Here is a 19,256-nt window from a genome sequence, read left to right on the forward strand (position 1 = left end):
ACTAGTAATTTTCATCGGATAGAAGATAAAACGCTCTTGAAAACAAATTTTCTTTCAAGTAGATACCGTAGTTAATTCCAGAGGAAACAATTATTTACGAAAAAATGGTATAGTAATTATGCAAACACTCTATATACAAATTTAAATTCATTTTCAATTAAATGAACAATTTATGGTCCAGTTTTATCGCACACCAGTCGTATTATCAATAGGAAGTGCTGAAACTACTTTGGGTGAAACTGCACCTTCGAAATCCTACCCACTTTCTAGAAAAAAATTCGAGAAGGAGTGAAATTTTTCGACAAAATTAAAAAATTTCAAATCGTTTTGGAAAAATTATTTTCGGTTGCGGGGGTCAATTACAATCATTTTTTGTGGATACACATACTTCCGAAATCCTACCCATTTTCGAGAAAAAAATTCCTTAACAAAAATGCCCTGTCTGACCATACCATTGATATCTTTCACTGAAATTTCAAAAACTTTTTTAAATCGTCTTGGAAAAATTATTTTTGGTTGCGGGGGTCAATTACAATCATTTTTGGTCAATAGATATACCCCCAAAATCCTATCCACTTTCTAGAAAAAAATTCGAAAACATGTGAAATTTTTCGTCAAAATTAAAAAATGTCAAATCATATTAAAAAAATTATATTTAGTTACAGGGGTCAATTATGATCATTTTTGGTGAATAGACCTACCCCCGAAATCCTACCCACTTTCTAGAAAAAAATTCGAGAAGGTGTGAAATTTTTCGATAAAATTAAAAAACTTCAAATCGTTCTGGAAAAATTATTTTCAATTGTGGGGGTCAATTACAATCATTTTTGGTCATCAGACATATCCTCGAAATCCTACCCACTTTCGAGAAAAAAATTCATGATGGTGTGAAATTTTTAGACAAAATTAAAAAATTTCAAATCATATTAAAAAAATTATATTTAGTTACAGGGGTCAATTACAATCATTTTTTGTCAATACACATACCCTCGAAATCCTACGCATTTTCGAGAAAAAAATTCCTTACCGAAAATCTAATTTGAGGCCGGAAATGGTTCCCCAAAATTTCATGCGAATTTTTAAAACGTCATAACTCCTGAACGGATTGGACGATTTTAATGTTTAAAAAAGCAAATTACGCGTATTTTAGTGTAGAATATGTACAAATCATAAAAATATTCGAAAAGTTGGACCTTGACCCCGCAAAATGAGAAAAACCCCATAATAATGGTCCAATTTTCAAACAGCCATAACTCCTACAATAGTGAATATATTTCAATGAAACTTTTTTCTGAAGTAGAGCTCATGGGTACCTACAAAAAAGTATTAGACAATTTTTCTGTAGGGCGTCAAACAAAAATACTAAGAATGAAAAACAAATTTTCAAGAAAAATCGACAGGGGGTGCCTAATTTTTTCGACGAAAAAAAAATTTTTCAAATCGTTCTAAAAAAATTATTTCTAGGTTCTGGGGTCAATTACAATCATTTTTGGTGAATAGACCTGCCCTCGAAATCGTACCCACTTTCTAGAAAAAAATTCAGTATGTACGGAACTTTAAACGTTAATAACTTTTTAACGAAGCCTCCATCAACAAATTAGTATTCTTGATTTTCGTCTTATATTGGCTTCTTGAATCTCTCATTAAAATTTTTCCTAGGGGTAGTCGAACACCCTGTGTATTAAAAGAAGTTGTTCATTGACAGAAGTAACTATAATGTCATCTACATTTGTTAATTAACATTAAAATGTATGGAATTATGTTCCCTCCCCCGAGAGGGAGAACTATGTTGGTTATATGCCAACGATAATATATGTTACACAAAACAGACGAAAATATGTTGCTCATTATGCAAAACGACGTATATTCGATACACGAGAGACTCCGTGAACAAGGTTGCGGTAATGTAAATTACTTCGTTGTAATTTATTTACTTATTTAAATGGGCGGTAACCCTCCTATTATAAACATTGTAATAAACCGAGCAGCAAACGGTACAAGTATTATTATAGTTACGTATCGACGCATGATTTATCCGAAATAGCAATAAATATAACAAGTGGCGGTAGTTGGAAATTGCATGATTAAACAAAGTTAGGAAGCGATAGCCCCCCTATGGATACATAGTTTGAATAAATTAACTGGACCATGGAATAAATCAACCGAAATAGAGAGGATATTAGCATAATTATGTAATCTATTGTAGTACCAGGATCGATACAAGGGGGCGCCACTAATCGGAATGTCGCGAGTGAGAAAAGTGAGTGAATGTGCGTCGAGACAAGCCTCGAGATATTTTTGCGTGATTTATGGTAATATTTTAATAAGAAACGCAGAACTTAACGGGAGCACTTACCGTTTCGTTGACAACAGAACGAGAATGATTTCAGATCGTATGATTATTGCAGGGTGGTCCAGCTTTTCCGGTGAACCAGACTCTGTCGAACATTTATGGCCGCAGGTCGGCCAGTCCCGATGTTCCAGATCACGTAGACGAAGCTCAGGTTCGTAAATCCACAAAAATAATGTCGTGTGTGAATTGATACCCACCACTATTGTCGCTAAACACTTTGTTATAATTTCTGTTCACTCGCCACGTGTCTTTCCTAACCTGTCTACCACACTTTCCACTTCTGATCGCTTAAAATCACACTGAACCACGTTCTGCCACCAATTGTTGTAGATGGTTAGGAACACTAATAATAATCAAATATTATTTCACATAAACAAAAGAGAAACATAAACATATCATCGCACTACACAACGATTGTAAAATACGCGCATTTCCATCTCTTGCGTTCGCGCGGTACATGCGGCGTGCGTCAGCCATGTTCTTTTTTTTACCGCCAACCGGCGTGCAGTCAGTGCTGCCAACGCACCATTGCAGCCAACATATATCTCTAACACTCTATATCAGTGTGACCAGATCGGGTATAATTGAGTGCATCGAAATCGACAGTAGTGACGACGAATTTCCTTAGCGTCTAACAGAGTGATGGCGATAGCAGGCACATGCTACCGCACGAGTTGTCTCTACGCGAGCTTGTCATTTCGCACAATTTCGGGAAAACGTTAAAGAACGCTAGTGTGAGCCTTTCCTTCTTGCTCTTGTGAAAGAGAAACAGCTGAAGTACGACCTCGCGATAATCGGCATAGGATTCCAAGTCTCGACTGCCCAGCATTTTTACTTTCCAACCTATGTAAGGTATGTTACCATAATGAAAAAACAATTTCGAACATTTTTTTTAGCGGAAATACACGTTTTAGGACCTCCTGATCATATTGTGATTATTAAAAAAAAAGAAATTTTTTTTTGTTTCTGATTCTCTTTGGCATATTTTCTATTAACTTTTTATAATAATCTTGTAAACAACAAGAATTCAAAACACTGTTCTTGAATTCTGTTATGCAAATTTGTGATTGTGATTATGGCATCTTATACCTATAGGTGATTCGTGCGGTAGTATATGCCTGCTATCCCCACCACTCTGTTAGACGCTAAGGAAGTTCGTCGTCACTATTGTCGATTTCGATGCACTCAATTATGCCCGATCTGACCACACTGCTTTATATCGATATCTTTAACAAATCGAAATACTAACAATACGTTTGTGTTTCTATGTGAACTAATTTTATATAATGATAATTTAACAATCGAAACGTGATAAAACTTCGAGTGGAATCTTTGATGAATCAATGAGAATCAAAACTAACTCAGTGAGGAAGCTCTACATTTATGATGACCTACGCATATTTAGTTTTTAATTAATAATTACATTACCCAGCTAAGAGTGATGTGATTATTAATTAAACGCTAAATAATATTACCCAGTCTCACCAAAGATCTTCTGTGACTAACGATCGTTTCCTGTAAACAACAAAATTTTCAACGTAGGTTGGATTTGATCGATCGTCCATAACTTTCTACCGACAGAACAGGCACCTGTCAGGTTCCTGTACGCCTCCACATTCCTACCATTGATTCCTGCCTTGCCGACGAGTTTCTCCGTCTAATTTCTATTGGGTTCAAACGTTCGCCGGTAGTTTATCACCCGTCGATATCATCGTATTAACCGAGTGCATCGATTTTTTTTGCCTCGACTCAGGAAACGCCGTAGCGTTAATAAAAAAGATCGTAAATAGAAGAACTCTCGGTAAATTTAACGAGATCTCGCGGTCGGCGTTATTAAAAAAACGTTCCCTTAACGACGCGAACAAAGGCACCATCTTCGAGACGACAAAAACAGAAATTAATCTGTTCCGCGTCAAGGATAAATTATAATTTTCCGGGGGCCTGGCTTTCCTTTCCATCTCTTTACGTTTTCTTCTCATTTCCGTGGCGAGCGGAGCGGAAAAGAGGAGAGGTGCTTTATCTCGGCTCGGAATACAACTCGCCGTTCCTGTTATCTTTCGTTTGCTTCGTTCTTCGCGGAATTCCGCAGTGTCTCGGAAATGCGCGGAACGGAATCCATCGCGCAACGATCGGCGACAGGGCTCGTTTCCGCAGAATCGATACCCTTCCCAGAGGATTTTTCTTCGCGGAACAGCCCTTGAAACGCGTTGGCTTATCGCAGGGAACGCAGGGAAAATCGAATCGACATTTTCGCTCGACGTTCGAGCTTTCATTTCATCGAACACAGTTCTTTCTATTTTGCTTCTCTGCAAATGTTCGACGATAAAACCAGTGTAAATTTTCGCAAAGTCAACGGAGACACGACCGCGATAGTATTGTCCGCGGCCAGGCAATTTGTAAATTATACCCGAAATCAGCGTGCCAGCATCATCAATGCCGTTTCGTGGCTTTCGTGTTTGCGTACCAAGTGCAGAAACTGCGGTCTCGCCGGCTGTAATGCATTCCATTTGATAACGTCGATCTGATGAGCCGCGTTGTTTGGCGTTTAATCTGTCCAAATAATTCCTGAAAGATCTGTAAATTATTTGCTCGTAACGAAAATGTTAAATATACTACGGGCAGAAAACCAGCCTCTTAATTTCCAATTTTCTTTATTTACGACGACTGCAATTATTCGAGTCGCGCTCTTTCGTCATTTTCCATCGCGTGAACAATGAATTTCACGTCCCCCGCAGACGCTGGTTCGTTCCCAAAACACCTCACCGCCAGATTTCAGCGAAAAGTTGCTAACAATTGCGAAGCACGTCGTTTTAAACAATCGCGTCGGCGATAATGACACCCAACGCTTTCCTACAGAAATTACATTCGACGAAGGCTGTTAATGAAATAATACTAAACGTTTTCAACGCGCGGATTATAAATAACTCCCGATATAACGTCGACGGAATTGTATACCACTGAACCACTCAGCCGCCGTTCTCGCAGCACGAAGTTTAATTAAGCGGCCATTTAATCAGACCGTTACGTAAATTTTCGGTTAAATTTCCCGGGCAAAGACAGTTCACCCAAAACATCGATCTTCAGCAGTGAAACGTCTCCCTTGTCTCGGAATATTAATAACATTCAGATTATATATTATCCATACATTAAGAAAACAGGCTAGCTTCGTATTATTTGTAAAACTGTACCAATTTTTATTTAAAAAAAAAATAATGCAACAGAAAATTTGTCAGTAAGTCTGCGCGTTAGTTTCTTTTTTGCATTTTTATAAATGCGAGCTTATTTGACGAAAAAAAATTCCGTCGCTCGGAGCGTGCCTCTGAATAAATTTGCCCCGGTTGGAAGCATGATTAATGTTCTTATCGCTACAACACCTGAACACGTGTGAAAATATGCTTGTTTACGAGTTCGCGACGATCGTTCGAACGCCGCGCGTAGCTCGTGCTTCGGGACGGGAAGAAGCGTGTCGGAATTAGACCACGACGCCTTGGTAGGAGCGTCGGGACGCGCGACCACCAACGTCGAGACGTTCTTACGACAGTACCGACGCCGACGTCCATCCCTTCGAGGTAGAAGCTCGACCTCTCCTCGAAACTTCCTCGTGACTCGGTGTATTTCTACGCACGCGTGTTCCTGTTAAGCAATCTGTCGCGAGTGCTTTTTTCGTAGCTTCGCGTTTCCCGTCCCGAAACGTCGTGGAAAATAGTTTTCAATGAGTTGGCGGCAGCGCGGAACGTGCTCCTATTCGCCGCGACCAAAGGAAACGCTGCAACTTTGAAAAATGGAAACGTCGGCTATCGTCGAACGTGCGGGGACCACAGTGACGCGTGATATTCAAAGTTCGATTCGCAGTGCGTGCGAGGGAAAGGTTTCCACGGTTCGAAAGCAGGAAGTTTCTGCTCTTTGGATTCGTTTCTAGTGTCGAGGAGGATCAATGAAACGGGAACACGTGGATCGCGGTGCTGGGGGATGAAAAATGAGATCCGTCAGTTGACACGAATAGTCGACCTTGCCAAACCTTCTCTTGTTCTCGGGAGAGTGTCGTCAAATCGGGTGCTTGAGAAGCTCTAGATACAAGGAACAAGAGCGAAACGAGGTTTCTGAAACCGTGGATCGCGAGAATAATGTAGCAAATGATGCTGTATGAGGTCAACGTACTCTTTATTCGAAACGTTTCTTTTTCAAGTACCTTTAGTTAAATTATTTTTCATTGTAATCTGAATAATTTATTGTATCGGTTTAACGTTGATTTGTACACATGGAGCTCGTTTTTACGATCAATGTTTATAAGCTGATTACATTTATTCAAATTATTATTGAGGAGCAATGAGGTACTGGAATTGCCTATTTCTCCGTTTTGTAGCGTGTCAAGAATGATAAATGTATGGCAGGTAACAACGCAAGCTTGTATTTCATCATTCTTAACGCCCTGCATAATGGGAAAATAGGCAAATGGAATACCTATTAGTTTCCAATAAAAATTTCAATAAATCACATTGAAATGCGATTGTAAAATTAATTTGGAACGTCAGCATGTTCTACAAGTTCTGAAATTTATATCATCAGCGTAAAAAATAAAGGATGCAGCTGGTGTAATATTACGAATCTGAACTAAATTCGATGGATTTGGAATTCACGTTCCACTAACGTTGGAATTGGATTGAAATTGAATTTAAATCACGATGCTGCATTGGGTTCTAAGGACGTTAGGGGAGCAACGAAGGAGATGGAGCAATGCAAAATTTAGAATAATACAGTTGCAAGGAATGAATATTCCACGAGGCTTCGAGCAAGCAAAAAATGAAATTTATTGACTGAATTACAGAATACAAATACAATGTTGATGCGAGATAAATAACAAAATTTCCTGTATTTTATATTAGTGGATGTTATAATTAACACCTGCGTCAAACTAATAATATTCTATAGACTTTGAAACAGCAGCCTCGATGTTGGGAAGAATTTCCCGCTGAAAATAAGCCCAAACGCGACCTTCTTCTGCCTATTTTTAATAATGTTAACCCTGTGCACTCCACTGGCGCCGCTACGGTGATATAATAATAAGCACCACTACTCGATTCAAATTTTATTTACCACGCAAACTAAGTTAGCAAAGTGAATTGTAAGAATTTATTTTCTCTTCTAAAGTCTCTCCCTGAACTCGACGATGTGACTTTTATCGATGGGTCTCTTTACTTTCTGGGCGATCATATTTCATATAATGAGACTTTGTTTACAAAATTGGTCGAATAGGTATTCGATGGTCACTGAAATTGAAAAAATATAAAAAGTAATGAAACTATGTTATGTACGAGTTTTGTAACATCATTACACAATATTGTAAAATTTATTCTTGCAGACAATCTTTACAGTTCGATGCATCATCGGATCACGCCGAAAGTTACGAATCGAACTTAGGCACCTGTTTCGTGGCGAAATATTCAATTAGGTCCGGTACACCTCGATCGTGCCGTGATTTTAACGGAAGGCCTTTCAGAAGCGGAAACAAAGGGAATACGGTAATAGTGTTCCAACGTGTAATGCGTTCGCAGTCCTATCTTGTCCTCGCGTCCATGGCTCGCAGGTAAACAATTTCACAGAGCTGTTTGATATTCTTGGAGATGCATAAACGTTTCAGCCGCTTTGAAGTTTTCCTTCTTCCGAGCCAGTGGCACGTGCGGAACCCCATTAAACAGCGCGCCGAACATTGTCTTCTCTTCGGCGATGTTAAAGATAGCATCGCGCTGGAAACACAGAAGGACCAATTTTCCCGCGGAACGAGGAAACTCAGCGCGAAGGGCGTAACGCGTCGTTGAATTTACCCCATCTTTGCCGAATAGGAAACATTTTTCTTCCATTAGTGTCAACCTTACGACGTTCACTTCCGCCCCTGTCCTCGAATTTCATTTCTCACGTCTTTATCTCGCGAGAAACATTCCGCGGGATCGTTAAAGGAATTGCCAGCGTTGTTCAAAGAGAGAACCTCCTTCTTACGGTTACTCTTTTATTATCCACCCCCTCCCGCCGACATTTATCGGGGTTTGTCATCGATTGGCTCAGGGTCTTTGTGACGCTCTGTCTTCTTTGCGATCTCCCGTGCGACGCAGTTTTTTTAAGCAACATTGAAACTTATTACAGAAATTTGTTCGATAAGAGGAAGCAAACGGGAAGCGATAGACACTCTCGATAGACTCCACGTTCTTTCGCCCCTGTGTTTTGATAGTTCGACCCTGGAAATATCGCGCCACGAGGCCAGATTAAACGCTAAAATACTTTCTTGTATTATAATTTTAGTAGAAATTTAACACGCCATTTATTTCATTGATATTACCTGAATTTTATTTTTTTTTTAAATTATACATGGTACGTGGAGTTTTGCAATTTATTAAAATGCGAAGCAAATATTATTTATTTGTCAAAGGATTTCGCGAGAACTCGATTTGGTTAAAAGCTTCGCTTAAATAAAATACCATTGATAAAAGGCAGTGCAAACAACTCCATTGTAAAATAATTAAAGTAAATTTCTCTCTGTTTCATTACGCGTATAAAATAAAATGTATGATAACAAAAGAGAATACCAACATCGTTTTCGAGGAAAATTTATCAGTTTATGAATAACGTGTAGAACGTTGACGAATGATTTCATAGAATAGAAAAAAGAATTAACTCAATACTAGTCGAAGTATCCATGTGTACGAATCATGTTGCTGAAATAATGACTTGTAAATGTTGATGTAGTTTATTCGTTAAAAGGATTGGTATTACTGTCCACCCTTTGACGAACAAGCTTCTTATAGCCACTTTTTTTGTGTCACGTATCCCAACGACGAGGGGTCACTACTCCAATTTCTTGACGTCGATCGGGATTCACTGTCATTGGCTTGGTGTCCGTTCATTCGACCCTCAGCACTGTAAAGTAATGGTGGAACGTTGAAATTGCTTGCAGAAATCCGCGAGATAAGAATAAACGGAAGACGAGTGACGGACACCGGGAATTTTAATTCATTATTAAGGAACGTAAAAACAGTGGATGAATCGAATGGAGAGAACGACAATTTTGGAGGTTTTTTCGAACAATTCACCGTGAACGATCGAAATGTTTCCGGACGTGAAACAGTGACTGGAAGAAAATCGCGAGACCCGATGATTTATTTTGTATCGGAGAAACGATTTCGCCAAGTTCGAAAGTCACGCCTGAATATATATTCCGAGCAGTTCTCGGGGGTGTGTAAACAGTGAAATAAAAAGTAGGGAGTCGGGAATTGATGCGTATTTGTGCGAAAGAGAAATGCGTTTGGCGGTTCTGAGCAAGGAAATCCGAAGATTCGAAACGAATTTTTCAACAGGAAATAAAGTGGCTGAAAATCGATAGAAGTAAATAATCGAACTGGACGTGGAGATGTAAATCTACAAAGTTGCACGAAATTTGAATTTCTACAAAAGCCAGATTAATGAGATTCCAGGAAGGTTGGAAACCACGTTTGAATATATATTCTGCACCGGTTCTCGAAATATCGTAAATAGTTAAGTAAAAAGTGGAAACGAATTGACGAAATGCATTTGGTGTTTCGAAAGATTCGAATTGGATCGCAATTTTAACAAAAATAAAAATCCTCTGTAAAAGTACAGTCACGAAGTTGGATTTAATTTGAGTTTCTGCGCAAGTTGAATTAATGAAAATGTGAATCCTTTTTGCGAAATATCGCGTGAAAGGGTGTATTTAGATGGCAAACTGGATACTTGTGTGAAACTTGCAGTAATTTCGTGAATTTAAAAGCTACGTCTGATGTATAATATGTCTCTGGCAGATCTCATGGGCATGTAAATGGCGAAGTAAAAAAGTGGGAAGCAGAAATGGATGCACATTTATGAGAAGAAGAAATGCATTTGGAGTTCCTGTACTTGGAGGATGCGATCGTTTGAGCTCTATTATAATTTTGAGAAAAATAAAAATAAGTCTGCAGTGAAGTGGCTGGAAAAAAAACTTTTAACAAGGACCTAACATTTCTGCAAAAGAAAACCTAAACATTTGGTCTAAAATTGAGTAGATTTAATAGAAATAAATTTCCTGTACAAAAATGTTTAAACCATTACAAAAACTACATTAGACTAACAAGTGCAATTAAGAGCCCTTTCGCGAGTATACATCGATCCTAAATTTTGAATAAAATTGGAATTTCACCGATAATAGGAAATTTTATGGACCAGTTGCCACGATGGTGGTCGACAAAGGGAGGTATTGCGAGATGACACGATATTAAAATGCAAAAAGTACGGCGCGAAGTCTCGTTAAAAGCACTCACGCACACCGGATCAAAGTGAACGACAAACGCGGTTCGACGGAACGAAACAATGATCGACTGGGTGTCTATCGTGCGTCATTCGAGGCGTCGTTTCAGCGACTATATGTACGGGGTGCCCATGAAAGTGCGCAGACGAAGAACAAAGAGACCCTGTCAGTCCATACAGCGCGGCAATCGTAACGTTCGCTCGGTGGATTCGAAATGTTGGAACGATGTTTGCGGATGTTGCTGGAATCACGTGAGTTCCAATAGACTTGCCAATAAACGTAATTACTTGGCGCGTTTATTCCATAGCGGCGCTAATTCAAAGGGCGGGTAAACGAACGCGCGACAAAATATCGTTTCGAAAACCGTCGAAACGACACCGCGAAACGCGATAGCGAATAATTTATAGAAACGCGGAATGGTCAACGTTAATAGGGTTTCCCGTATTTTTAAGCAGAATCCAGTCGTCGTTTTCGATGCTCGCGCGTTTAAAACTCTCTGGAAATTCGGCGCGGAGCTTTTAGCTAAATTCGTTTGAAAAGCAGGAAGCCGATGTTTATTTATACGAGCTGGCTGCCGAACGTAGATCAACGTGTAGTTCATTTACCGACACGATCGCGTTAAAGCGCTGGAAAATTGACTAGTCGGAAAATTGAGTTCGAAGTGCCATCGATTTATTTCATTCGATCGCGTCGTTTAGCCGCGGGAAAAATACAGGGAATATGTCCCTGCGCTACGGAGGGTTTAAAGAACGCTGTACTTTATCGAAAGATTGATCATTTTTCTCGAAGACAGTTGATATCTTTGCGAGTAGAAACATTAACAAATCTATCTATGAGTATATTAGAATCTTAAGAATACTACTTATCGTTAGTGCTCGTACTGGACTCCTATAATGATTAAATTTTATCATTATGAAAGAATGCTTGAATAAAAAATGGTGATCTTAGTGTACTTTAATAGTAAACTGAACATAGACATGTATGAGAAAATAAATAGAAAATGGAAGAGGCGATTAAAATTTTATAATCGAAGACCAGAAGTTCGTGAAAGGTATAAATTCTTTCTTGAGTGAAATTCAGGTCCTTTTACGTGGACAGAAAGGGCACGAGTGCAAATGTGAAACTATTGAATCACAGTGCCCTGAATTTCCAAGTTAACACTGTGAAATACGAGTTGTAATTTGTGCTTTCATTGGTCAGTGAGCAGTTTTATTCTTTCGCGTAGCTGTACGAGAAGAAATACAGCGTGGTCGAATCTGGAATTGTGGGTGGTCATTCCGCAACGTTCAGCCTAAGGACGTAATACAAAAATCTAAAATTAGATCTCCGTTATGAATAGTACAATACAAATCGATGTAGAAACCTGGTCTACTTCAACGAATTCTGCCTACGAGAAGAATTAAATTACACAGAACCTACAGTGGAATATTCGTGGAAACGTATAAACGTTTTGAATGTCTGATATCATGTATGTCTGAAACAGTAGGGAAATAGTAGTAAATCTTCTAGGATGACTAAGTTAGTAACCTTCAAACACTATAATATGGTACTACAATAGTGAGTGTATTTCATTGAAATTTATTTATGAAGTAGAGCTCATGGATACCTGCAAGAAAGTATTAAACAACATTTTCGTACAGCGTCAAACAAATTCATTAAAAATCAAAAACGAGTTTTTAAGAAAACAGGGTGTTGAAATTTTTAGGTAAAAAAAAAATTTCAAATTGTTCTAAAAAAATTATTTTTGGCTGCAGGGATCAATTACAATAATTTTTGGTGAATAGACATATACCCGAATTCCTACACATTTTCGAGAAAAAAAATTCTTTACCAAATATACAATGTTTGATCATGAATGAATGATTCCCCTGACTTTTCATGCGTATGTTTAAAAAATCATAACTCCAGAACAAATTGAAGGATTTTAATGTTTCGAAATGCAAACGACGCATATTTTAGTGGAGAATACGTAGAAATTCTAAGAATGTTGGCCCAGAAAAATGGGCCGAAAAAATGCTTTGAATGTAAGGTACTCGTATGCTCGTCGTAGTTTTAGTGAGCGTTCACTGCGATCATCGACGCAGCAAAGCCCCCCTACAGCACGCGTCGTATCCTGAAGCCCCGCTGGGCCGCGATAATGAAATGAAATCCGGGATTCTGGGAGATTAGCCGATGAAAGTCGAAGCGTCGCCGATATCGAAACCTGATGCGACGAGTGCGTCAGTCGGAGCCGAGGCCAGCCAGTCGAAACAGCGTCGGAACGCTGGTTTATTTACATTCCCCTCTCATCGATTTTGTTTTGGTTCGTCGACTACTACGTAGCAATGATCTTCTTGAACGTTCCCAAAGTCGGTCCTTGCGAGGTATGCCTGTTGAGGCAGCGAACAGACGCGGACGGCCAGAAACGCGTCGACTATCACGTTAAACGCAAAGCCAAATGGACGAGGGTACATATTAAAATTTTAGTGACGAACACGGTGATAAAATTGAGAATAATTCGGGTTAGATATCCTTAACAGTGAATTCATTCGGTATTGAAACTCGACTCGAATTGCAGAAGACGCGATACACCGGCAGAGGCGTGGAGGAGCAGTTGCCACCCCCTCCGTCGCCACCCCAGCTGAAGGAGGCCGGACAGTTGGATGGAGTTCCTAGACCAAATTCAGTCGATCGTATCCTTCATCCCGATGGTAGCCAACACATTCTGACAAGTCATGAAACCCTCAATAAGGTAGGATTTTATTTTTTCCAAGATTATTATTAACCCTTTCCTTCTGAAATTGTCAGTCACAGAGAGAAATATCTGTATTATCGTGCACAGCAGACGACAAATGATCTATTCTTGAGAATAATTCGACACTTTGAATACTTTCCAAGATTTTCTATGTGTATTAACTTGCCCTTGATTTTCAAGCTTGTGATTTATTTATTGCAATATTTATTACCATACTGTAACATTTAAACTGATGATAATCGTCAATATATAATGTTCAATAATTCTAAATATGTAGTTCTGTGACTGGAATAGGAACGAAAGTGTTACTATTTATTGCTTCAAACCGTACAAAAAGGCCAGATTATCTTCTTACGAAAAAGACACAAACGAAGTCATATCTAAACAAATCTTCGAATCGAATCTTCCCGCATGGATTTGTTGATACATAGACACCTAACCACATGTATGTCGACGCATGCTCTCCAGGTCTCTGAGCGTTCGCCATCTGTTCCATTCCTCTCCAAACGCCACGAAAATCAATGCGAAACACAGAAAGGGTTCTCCTTCTTGCTACCCTTACCGACTGCCTCAAATAAAAATCGAAACCATTACCCTCGATTACATGCTCATAGTGAAATTAAACTTCGTTTAAACCGTACAATATACAAACCAAAGTATGTTTAGAATATTTTTGATAGATTGTAAATACAGCTTCAACCCTAAGACAATATCAAACATAGTCAAACGTAATCAAACTCCAATCAAATTACTCGAATATACCAAAGAACTTAGAACTCCTCTGCTTCGACTTCCATCGATTTCAACCCTTGAACGTGAGTCGCAACCACCCCCAGCTAGATGGCGTGCAAAGAGCGCTCGATTTCCAGGAACGACGAACAGATGGTGCAACGCTCGCGTTACTGATAAGGGTGCATGCTGTGTTATCGCGTGGGCGTACCGCGAAGCACGTGGACGATGCAGTCCTGTCGCGGCTACCGGACTCGTCGACACCGCGCCGGAAGTTGCACCGTGTGAGTGCTCGATTGAACCGCGAGTGCGTCGATTCGAAGAATGTCCACTAAGAAACGAGCTCCACGGGACCGTCTTTCGTTAATGAGGCGCGAGAGACGGCCTTGGTACGACGTGACAAATTGAAACACATTATTGATCCTTCCTCGAGACGGCCGACTTGGCGCGAATAGTGCAAACGCGATGGTTTTTCGTCGCGCGTGATCAATGACGCGTCCGAGAAGCTCCAGAGACGCGGATAAACGCTTTTGATTTATTGTCGAGCCCATTGTTCGTTTCAACGACACCCTTTCCGTAACACTTTTTACCCGCACACACGTCGAAAACGCTGTCTCCCGTCGCCGTTCGAACGATAAATTTGGCCGATCACGGATCGGAAAGAGGTCAGTTTTCATTTAAACACGATACAGAGGACAGCGTTTGACATTCAGGGGTGACTCAGTCGTCGGGGATTGTCGTTGTGAATCATGAATGGATATTTTCGCGATCGTAACGCGGCAATCGAGATTTCGCGCGGTTTGTTTTTCTAGTGGGTGGTACGATCGATTGAACCGGAGCGAGAGAGCGCGTTGATGTTTACTTCTTCGACTTGTAAATTACCCCTCAGCGTGGGTTTCGAACCATATGCAATATCGTGAAATCAGATGTACAAGAATAATAGCTCGTACTATTTTCAATTTTTATTTGGTCGATTGTCAATCTCTTATTTTTTAAATAGCATGTGTTATTCTTATTGAATTTCATCGATTTCATATCCCATTTACTAAATTTTAAAAATTATTTTTCTTAGAGTTAATATTAGTGGATGATCAATGTCTGTACAAAAAAATCAGTCTCAAGCGAAGGAGTATGTGATCAGCAAATATAACGTGGACATCGTCGAGTAATATTTACTTAGTCACGGACCTCAGACAGGCTGACTATAACGTCTGACCCAATACGACTCGTAATTCCTTCCAAGAACGATGTTTCTATTTCCTTGGAATAAAGCTTAGAAACGTCGATTCCTAGTCGAACTGGAGTAAAAGGGCAGACAGCGTGTTTTTGTTTACTTCTTCGACCACCTCGTAACGTTTCAGCCGGTTCCAATATCGCGAAGCATCCAGCGCCGATCGAATACGAATTAGAATTTGAATTACAGATATATATTCATGGTATATTTAACTCTATTCGACGGCTGCTCGAATAAAGTGTTGCCCGACTCGGAAAGCAGAAACGTCCATTTCAACGACTGCATTACGTACGAGGCAAAACGCATTATCGCGCTCGCTACACATTGTTCGCTTTCGTCGTTCAAGTATTACACCGCGGTCGGAATACCAACGACGATACGTTTCCCGCCATATTATAATAATTTTCCCACTGTGACACCGGGCGTATTTCTCGCGGCGGATATATTCTCCTTCTGGTCAACTTCACCGTTTCTTCCGCCCGTTTCTCCCCGGTGATTTATTACAGCGTTTTTACCTTTCTACGTGGAATCAGCCCACGGCTGCGTCGGGGCTGTGTCAACCTCCGGGAGCTTTAGTGCCGATCTACGGCGAGAAAAATTGCGAAAATTCGTCGCCACATCCGACAAAGATGTCTGCTTCTCAATTGTTCCTTTCGTAAATTTAATTAGAATTTCTTTGGGCTTGATTGGCTCACATATTTTTGTTAATAACAATCTGAAGCTCGTAAACACGGCGTTACCCTCGCTGTTCCTCCGTTTGACCCACTTGTTAAATCAGAATGTAATTCGCTCGATAACCCTCAAATGGATTCTGTTATCAATACTTCTGAGTGCAGCCCTAGGCAGGTTGCGCCTAGTTTCAGCTGTCTAGAGTCCTTTAAGTTTTGGGCCGCGAAATCGAGGCGAAGCTCTCGAGCACGGGCTACCCTGAGATCGTCGACAACTCATTCCACCGACACTGTGTTCATCGACACGATTTGACCGACATTAACTTTCGTGGACAGTATGTTTTCATGTTTCCACGATCTGATAGCTGTTATTATACTTCCAAATTTGTGATGCTCATATATGCCAGACTGACACTGTCAGTACGTTTTCTGCTTTGCTAACCCAGACCTATTATTATTTTTTCGATTCCATATTCTAGATTTAGATAATGGCCTAAAAATATACAAAAATATGACAATCCCCTTTTTCACGACAGACCACCGAGCGTAGACAGTATGTTCCAAGTTGAACTCTTAATTTCCCGGTAGTGGAGGATTACACCCTGCTTAAACATTTTTTAAGCCAAGACTTATATCATTTGAAATACAACGGATTATACCAGTGAAACGAATGAACTTAACCCGGTCGCTAAATACGGACAGTCGACGAAAACATTTGTTGACGATTTGACCGTGTGAATGAAAACATAGTGCCGGTCAAACCTTGTAGATGAACACAGTGTGAAATGTGTTGTCGACGATCTCAGGGTAACCTCTCGAGCACAGCTGATGAAATGAACTTAGAAAGATTCAGGTGGAAAGGGATCCGGTCCAATCGAACAGACTTCAGGCACTCTCCATTTCTCCTCCGCGATTCGGCTAGGCGTGTGCTCTTTAAGGTGACCCAGATCGAGTCTAGTGCTATTTTATTTCCTACAGTATCTCGTTCTATGCGATCCTATTGTTAGCGAGCGCGAGAATAGTCCGAGGAGCATTGTTTTTCGACGTAAGCACACCGACGTTGAATTTTCTATTAATTTACTCGTTCGTCCTGTTCTCGCGTCAATCGTCCTACATTTTCTTTCACGTACGAAGGTACAGTTTCATCCGTCGTAATATTTACACCGTCGTAACTTCGGTTTATATTAGGATACGGTCCTTAAAATGGCCGCTTCCATTACGTTTACTGCCCCGCGTGATCACCATTCGCCGGAGGACTTCTGCCAACGACGAGTTTCTTGATGTCGACATGAAAGGATTGAACAGTTTATCGTCTCGATTATAGTCTGACAGTTTTTTATGTCTCTCGTATTCGAAACCTTGGAAAGGAAACTTTATCCGTCGTACAATTCGATCAATAAAAAGATATTGAGTCAGTTTTAACAACGTCTTCGTGAATATCTGTTTAACGTCAAAAGGGATTTTTGGTCCTTCGTGCAATTTTATCGCGAAGTCGAATAGAAATTGAGCGCACGGTCCTATTGTAATGCACGGTGTAATAAATAAACCGTTCAGGAAGTGTCTAATTAACGATAAATCTTCGTTGTTATCACCGGGCAATTAGCGAAATTACACGCGAGCTCGTGCAGCCTGGTTTCGTCTATAAAATATTATAATTGAAGAGGCCGATTCCCTGCACGCGAGACTGGCTTGCGTGGATTCGGTTGGACCGTTTAATCGGCTCCTGATAAACCGTGTCGCGTATCTGATGACAGCTCAGCGTTTATTACGTCCTTTGCCCAGAATTCCGCCCACGCGGTCCGAATTTCCGCGCCCGTGCATTGTGAAATCAACGAATCATAATTCGAATATTAAACTCGATAGTCGACGACGCATCCGCCATAGATCGTTATATGGTACAACTTAAACAAGATCAATATCTCAAAAGTTCATGTCATACGATGTTTTATAACTTTGTTTTGCTAATTACAAGCCACGTTCTAAGCTATCGTGCCAGAAACACTTTGCAGAAACGACTCTAAGTAATGTGGTGGTTCTAGAACAGATAGTATCTTACGAAGTAGTGTGTTTCGCGTAGAATGTAGTGCTCTACACGCATCACGCGTCAAGTTAATACTGCGTGACCGGTCAAGAAGGTTTATTGACTACGCAGATAATGTACAAATTAAATTATTTTCAATAAAATAAGAGAGCCTTGTGAAACAATGTAAAGTGTTTGGATAGATGAGATTAGTCAGGGGATTATTATTTAGAAAATACTAGGAAGGAGTTACGACAAGGTAGAGAAGTTACGAAAAAGAAGTGCAACGAAAAGCAGACTAGGTTACAGGGTAGTTAAAAGCGGTGCTTTCTAATTTATGGCCTCTTAGGCCCGTCGACTGGGCGTAAGGACACTGTCGAATATGAAGAGTCGCGAGAAACGTAGTCCTTTCGTTCTTAAGAACACGTTTTCTTAAGTGTTGCCAAATGTGCCCGACCTACTACTTGCGACGAAACAAAATTAACAACCTTAAGTAACTTTAAATAGGGTAAAGTTTATGTCTCTTCATGCAATAGTCACAGTTTTAACGCGACAAAAATACTAAAACTTTAGACACTTGTAGTTCCGAAACTACTATTGTTTTATCCAAATTTGAGGCACTGTTAGAGGCGGTAAAGCTTCCCCTTTAAACTGGTTTTTGGTTTTTGACGATCCGACTTTCTGTTTTTGAGATATCGTAATTTATGTAAAAGGTCATTTTTTTAATTCGACTATCTCTGTCTCCATCTGACGCGTCGCGCCGGACCTCTCTTTCTCGTACGTGATTCGTGACCAACTGACCCACTTACTACGATCACGTGCGGTCAATGACCTTACCAGGCCGTAGTGGAGTTCATTGATCTCGCGACGTAAACAAACGCCTCGGATCCTTATATTTTTGTAACTAGCCACCACATCGACTCGAAACTAAAATCGCTATATCTCCGGAACTAATAAAGCTATCGACTCTCACAAACGCTCATTTTAAAGAGCATTTCATCCCCTATCTAATGACTATACCAACTACTATAATTTCTGCTGTCTTCTATGTTTATTTTCACTTTTTCTTTGACGCTACACACCCAAAAGTGTTTCAGCAATTCCTATTAATTCTACAACCGGTATACGATTAACACTGTATTATAAATTGTTTATTTAATTGAAAATGAATTTAAATTTGTACAAAAGTATGCAAATGGTATACGAATGAATATACATAAAGTGTCAG

General features: G+C 39.9%; 1 protein-coding gene and 1 long non-coding RNA gene across 20 annotated transcripts in view; one reads left to right on the forward strand and one right to left on the reverse strand.

The window, feature by feature from the left end:
- Window positions 1-19,256, forward strand: part of Dlg1 (MAGUK family member discs large 1) — a 687,637-nt gene that overhangs the window by 416,022 nt on the left and 252,359 nt on the right. For 16 of the 19 annotated variants that reach the window (XM_076762410.1, XM_076762413.1, XM_076762412.1 and 13 more), the window contains 2 exons: window positions 2,409-2,504; window positions 13,201-13,374. In XM_076762410.1, the coding sequence (XP_076618525.1) occupies window positions 2,409-2,504; window positions 13,201-13,374 (270 nt within the window). Of the gene's footprint in view, window positions 1-2,408; window positions 2,505-10,690; window positions 10,895-12,948; window positions 13,091-13,200; window positions 13,375-19,256 lie in introns of those variants that run through there. The other 3 variants (XM_076762418.1, XM_076762419.1, XM_076762406.1) reach the window with 3 other exon arrangements.
- LOC143340455 (uncharacterized) lies at window positions 7,503-8,397 on the reverse strand. Its single transcript, XR_013079444.1, has 3 exons — window positions 8,176-8,397; window positions 7,776-8,097; window positions 7,503-7,620 (listed from the first exon to the last, which is right to left on the reverse strand). It is a non-coding gene; the product is annotated as an uncharacterized LOC143340455 (long non-coding RNA).

This window comes from Colletes latitarsis, chromosome 3 (assembly GCF_051014445.1).
Source record: "Colletes latitarsis isolate SP2378_abdomen chromosome 3, iyColLati1, whole genome shotgun sequence".
Lineage (NCBI taxonomy): Eukaryota > Metazoa > Arthropoda > Insecta > Hymenoptera > Colletidae > Colletes > Colletes latitarsis.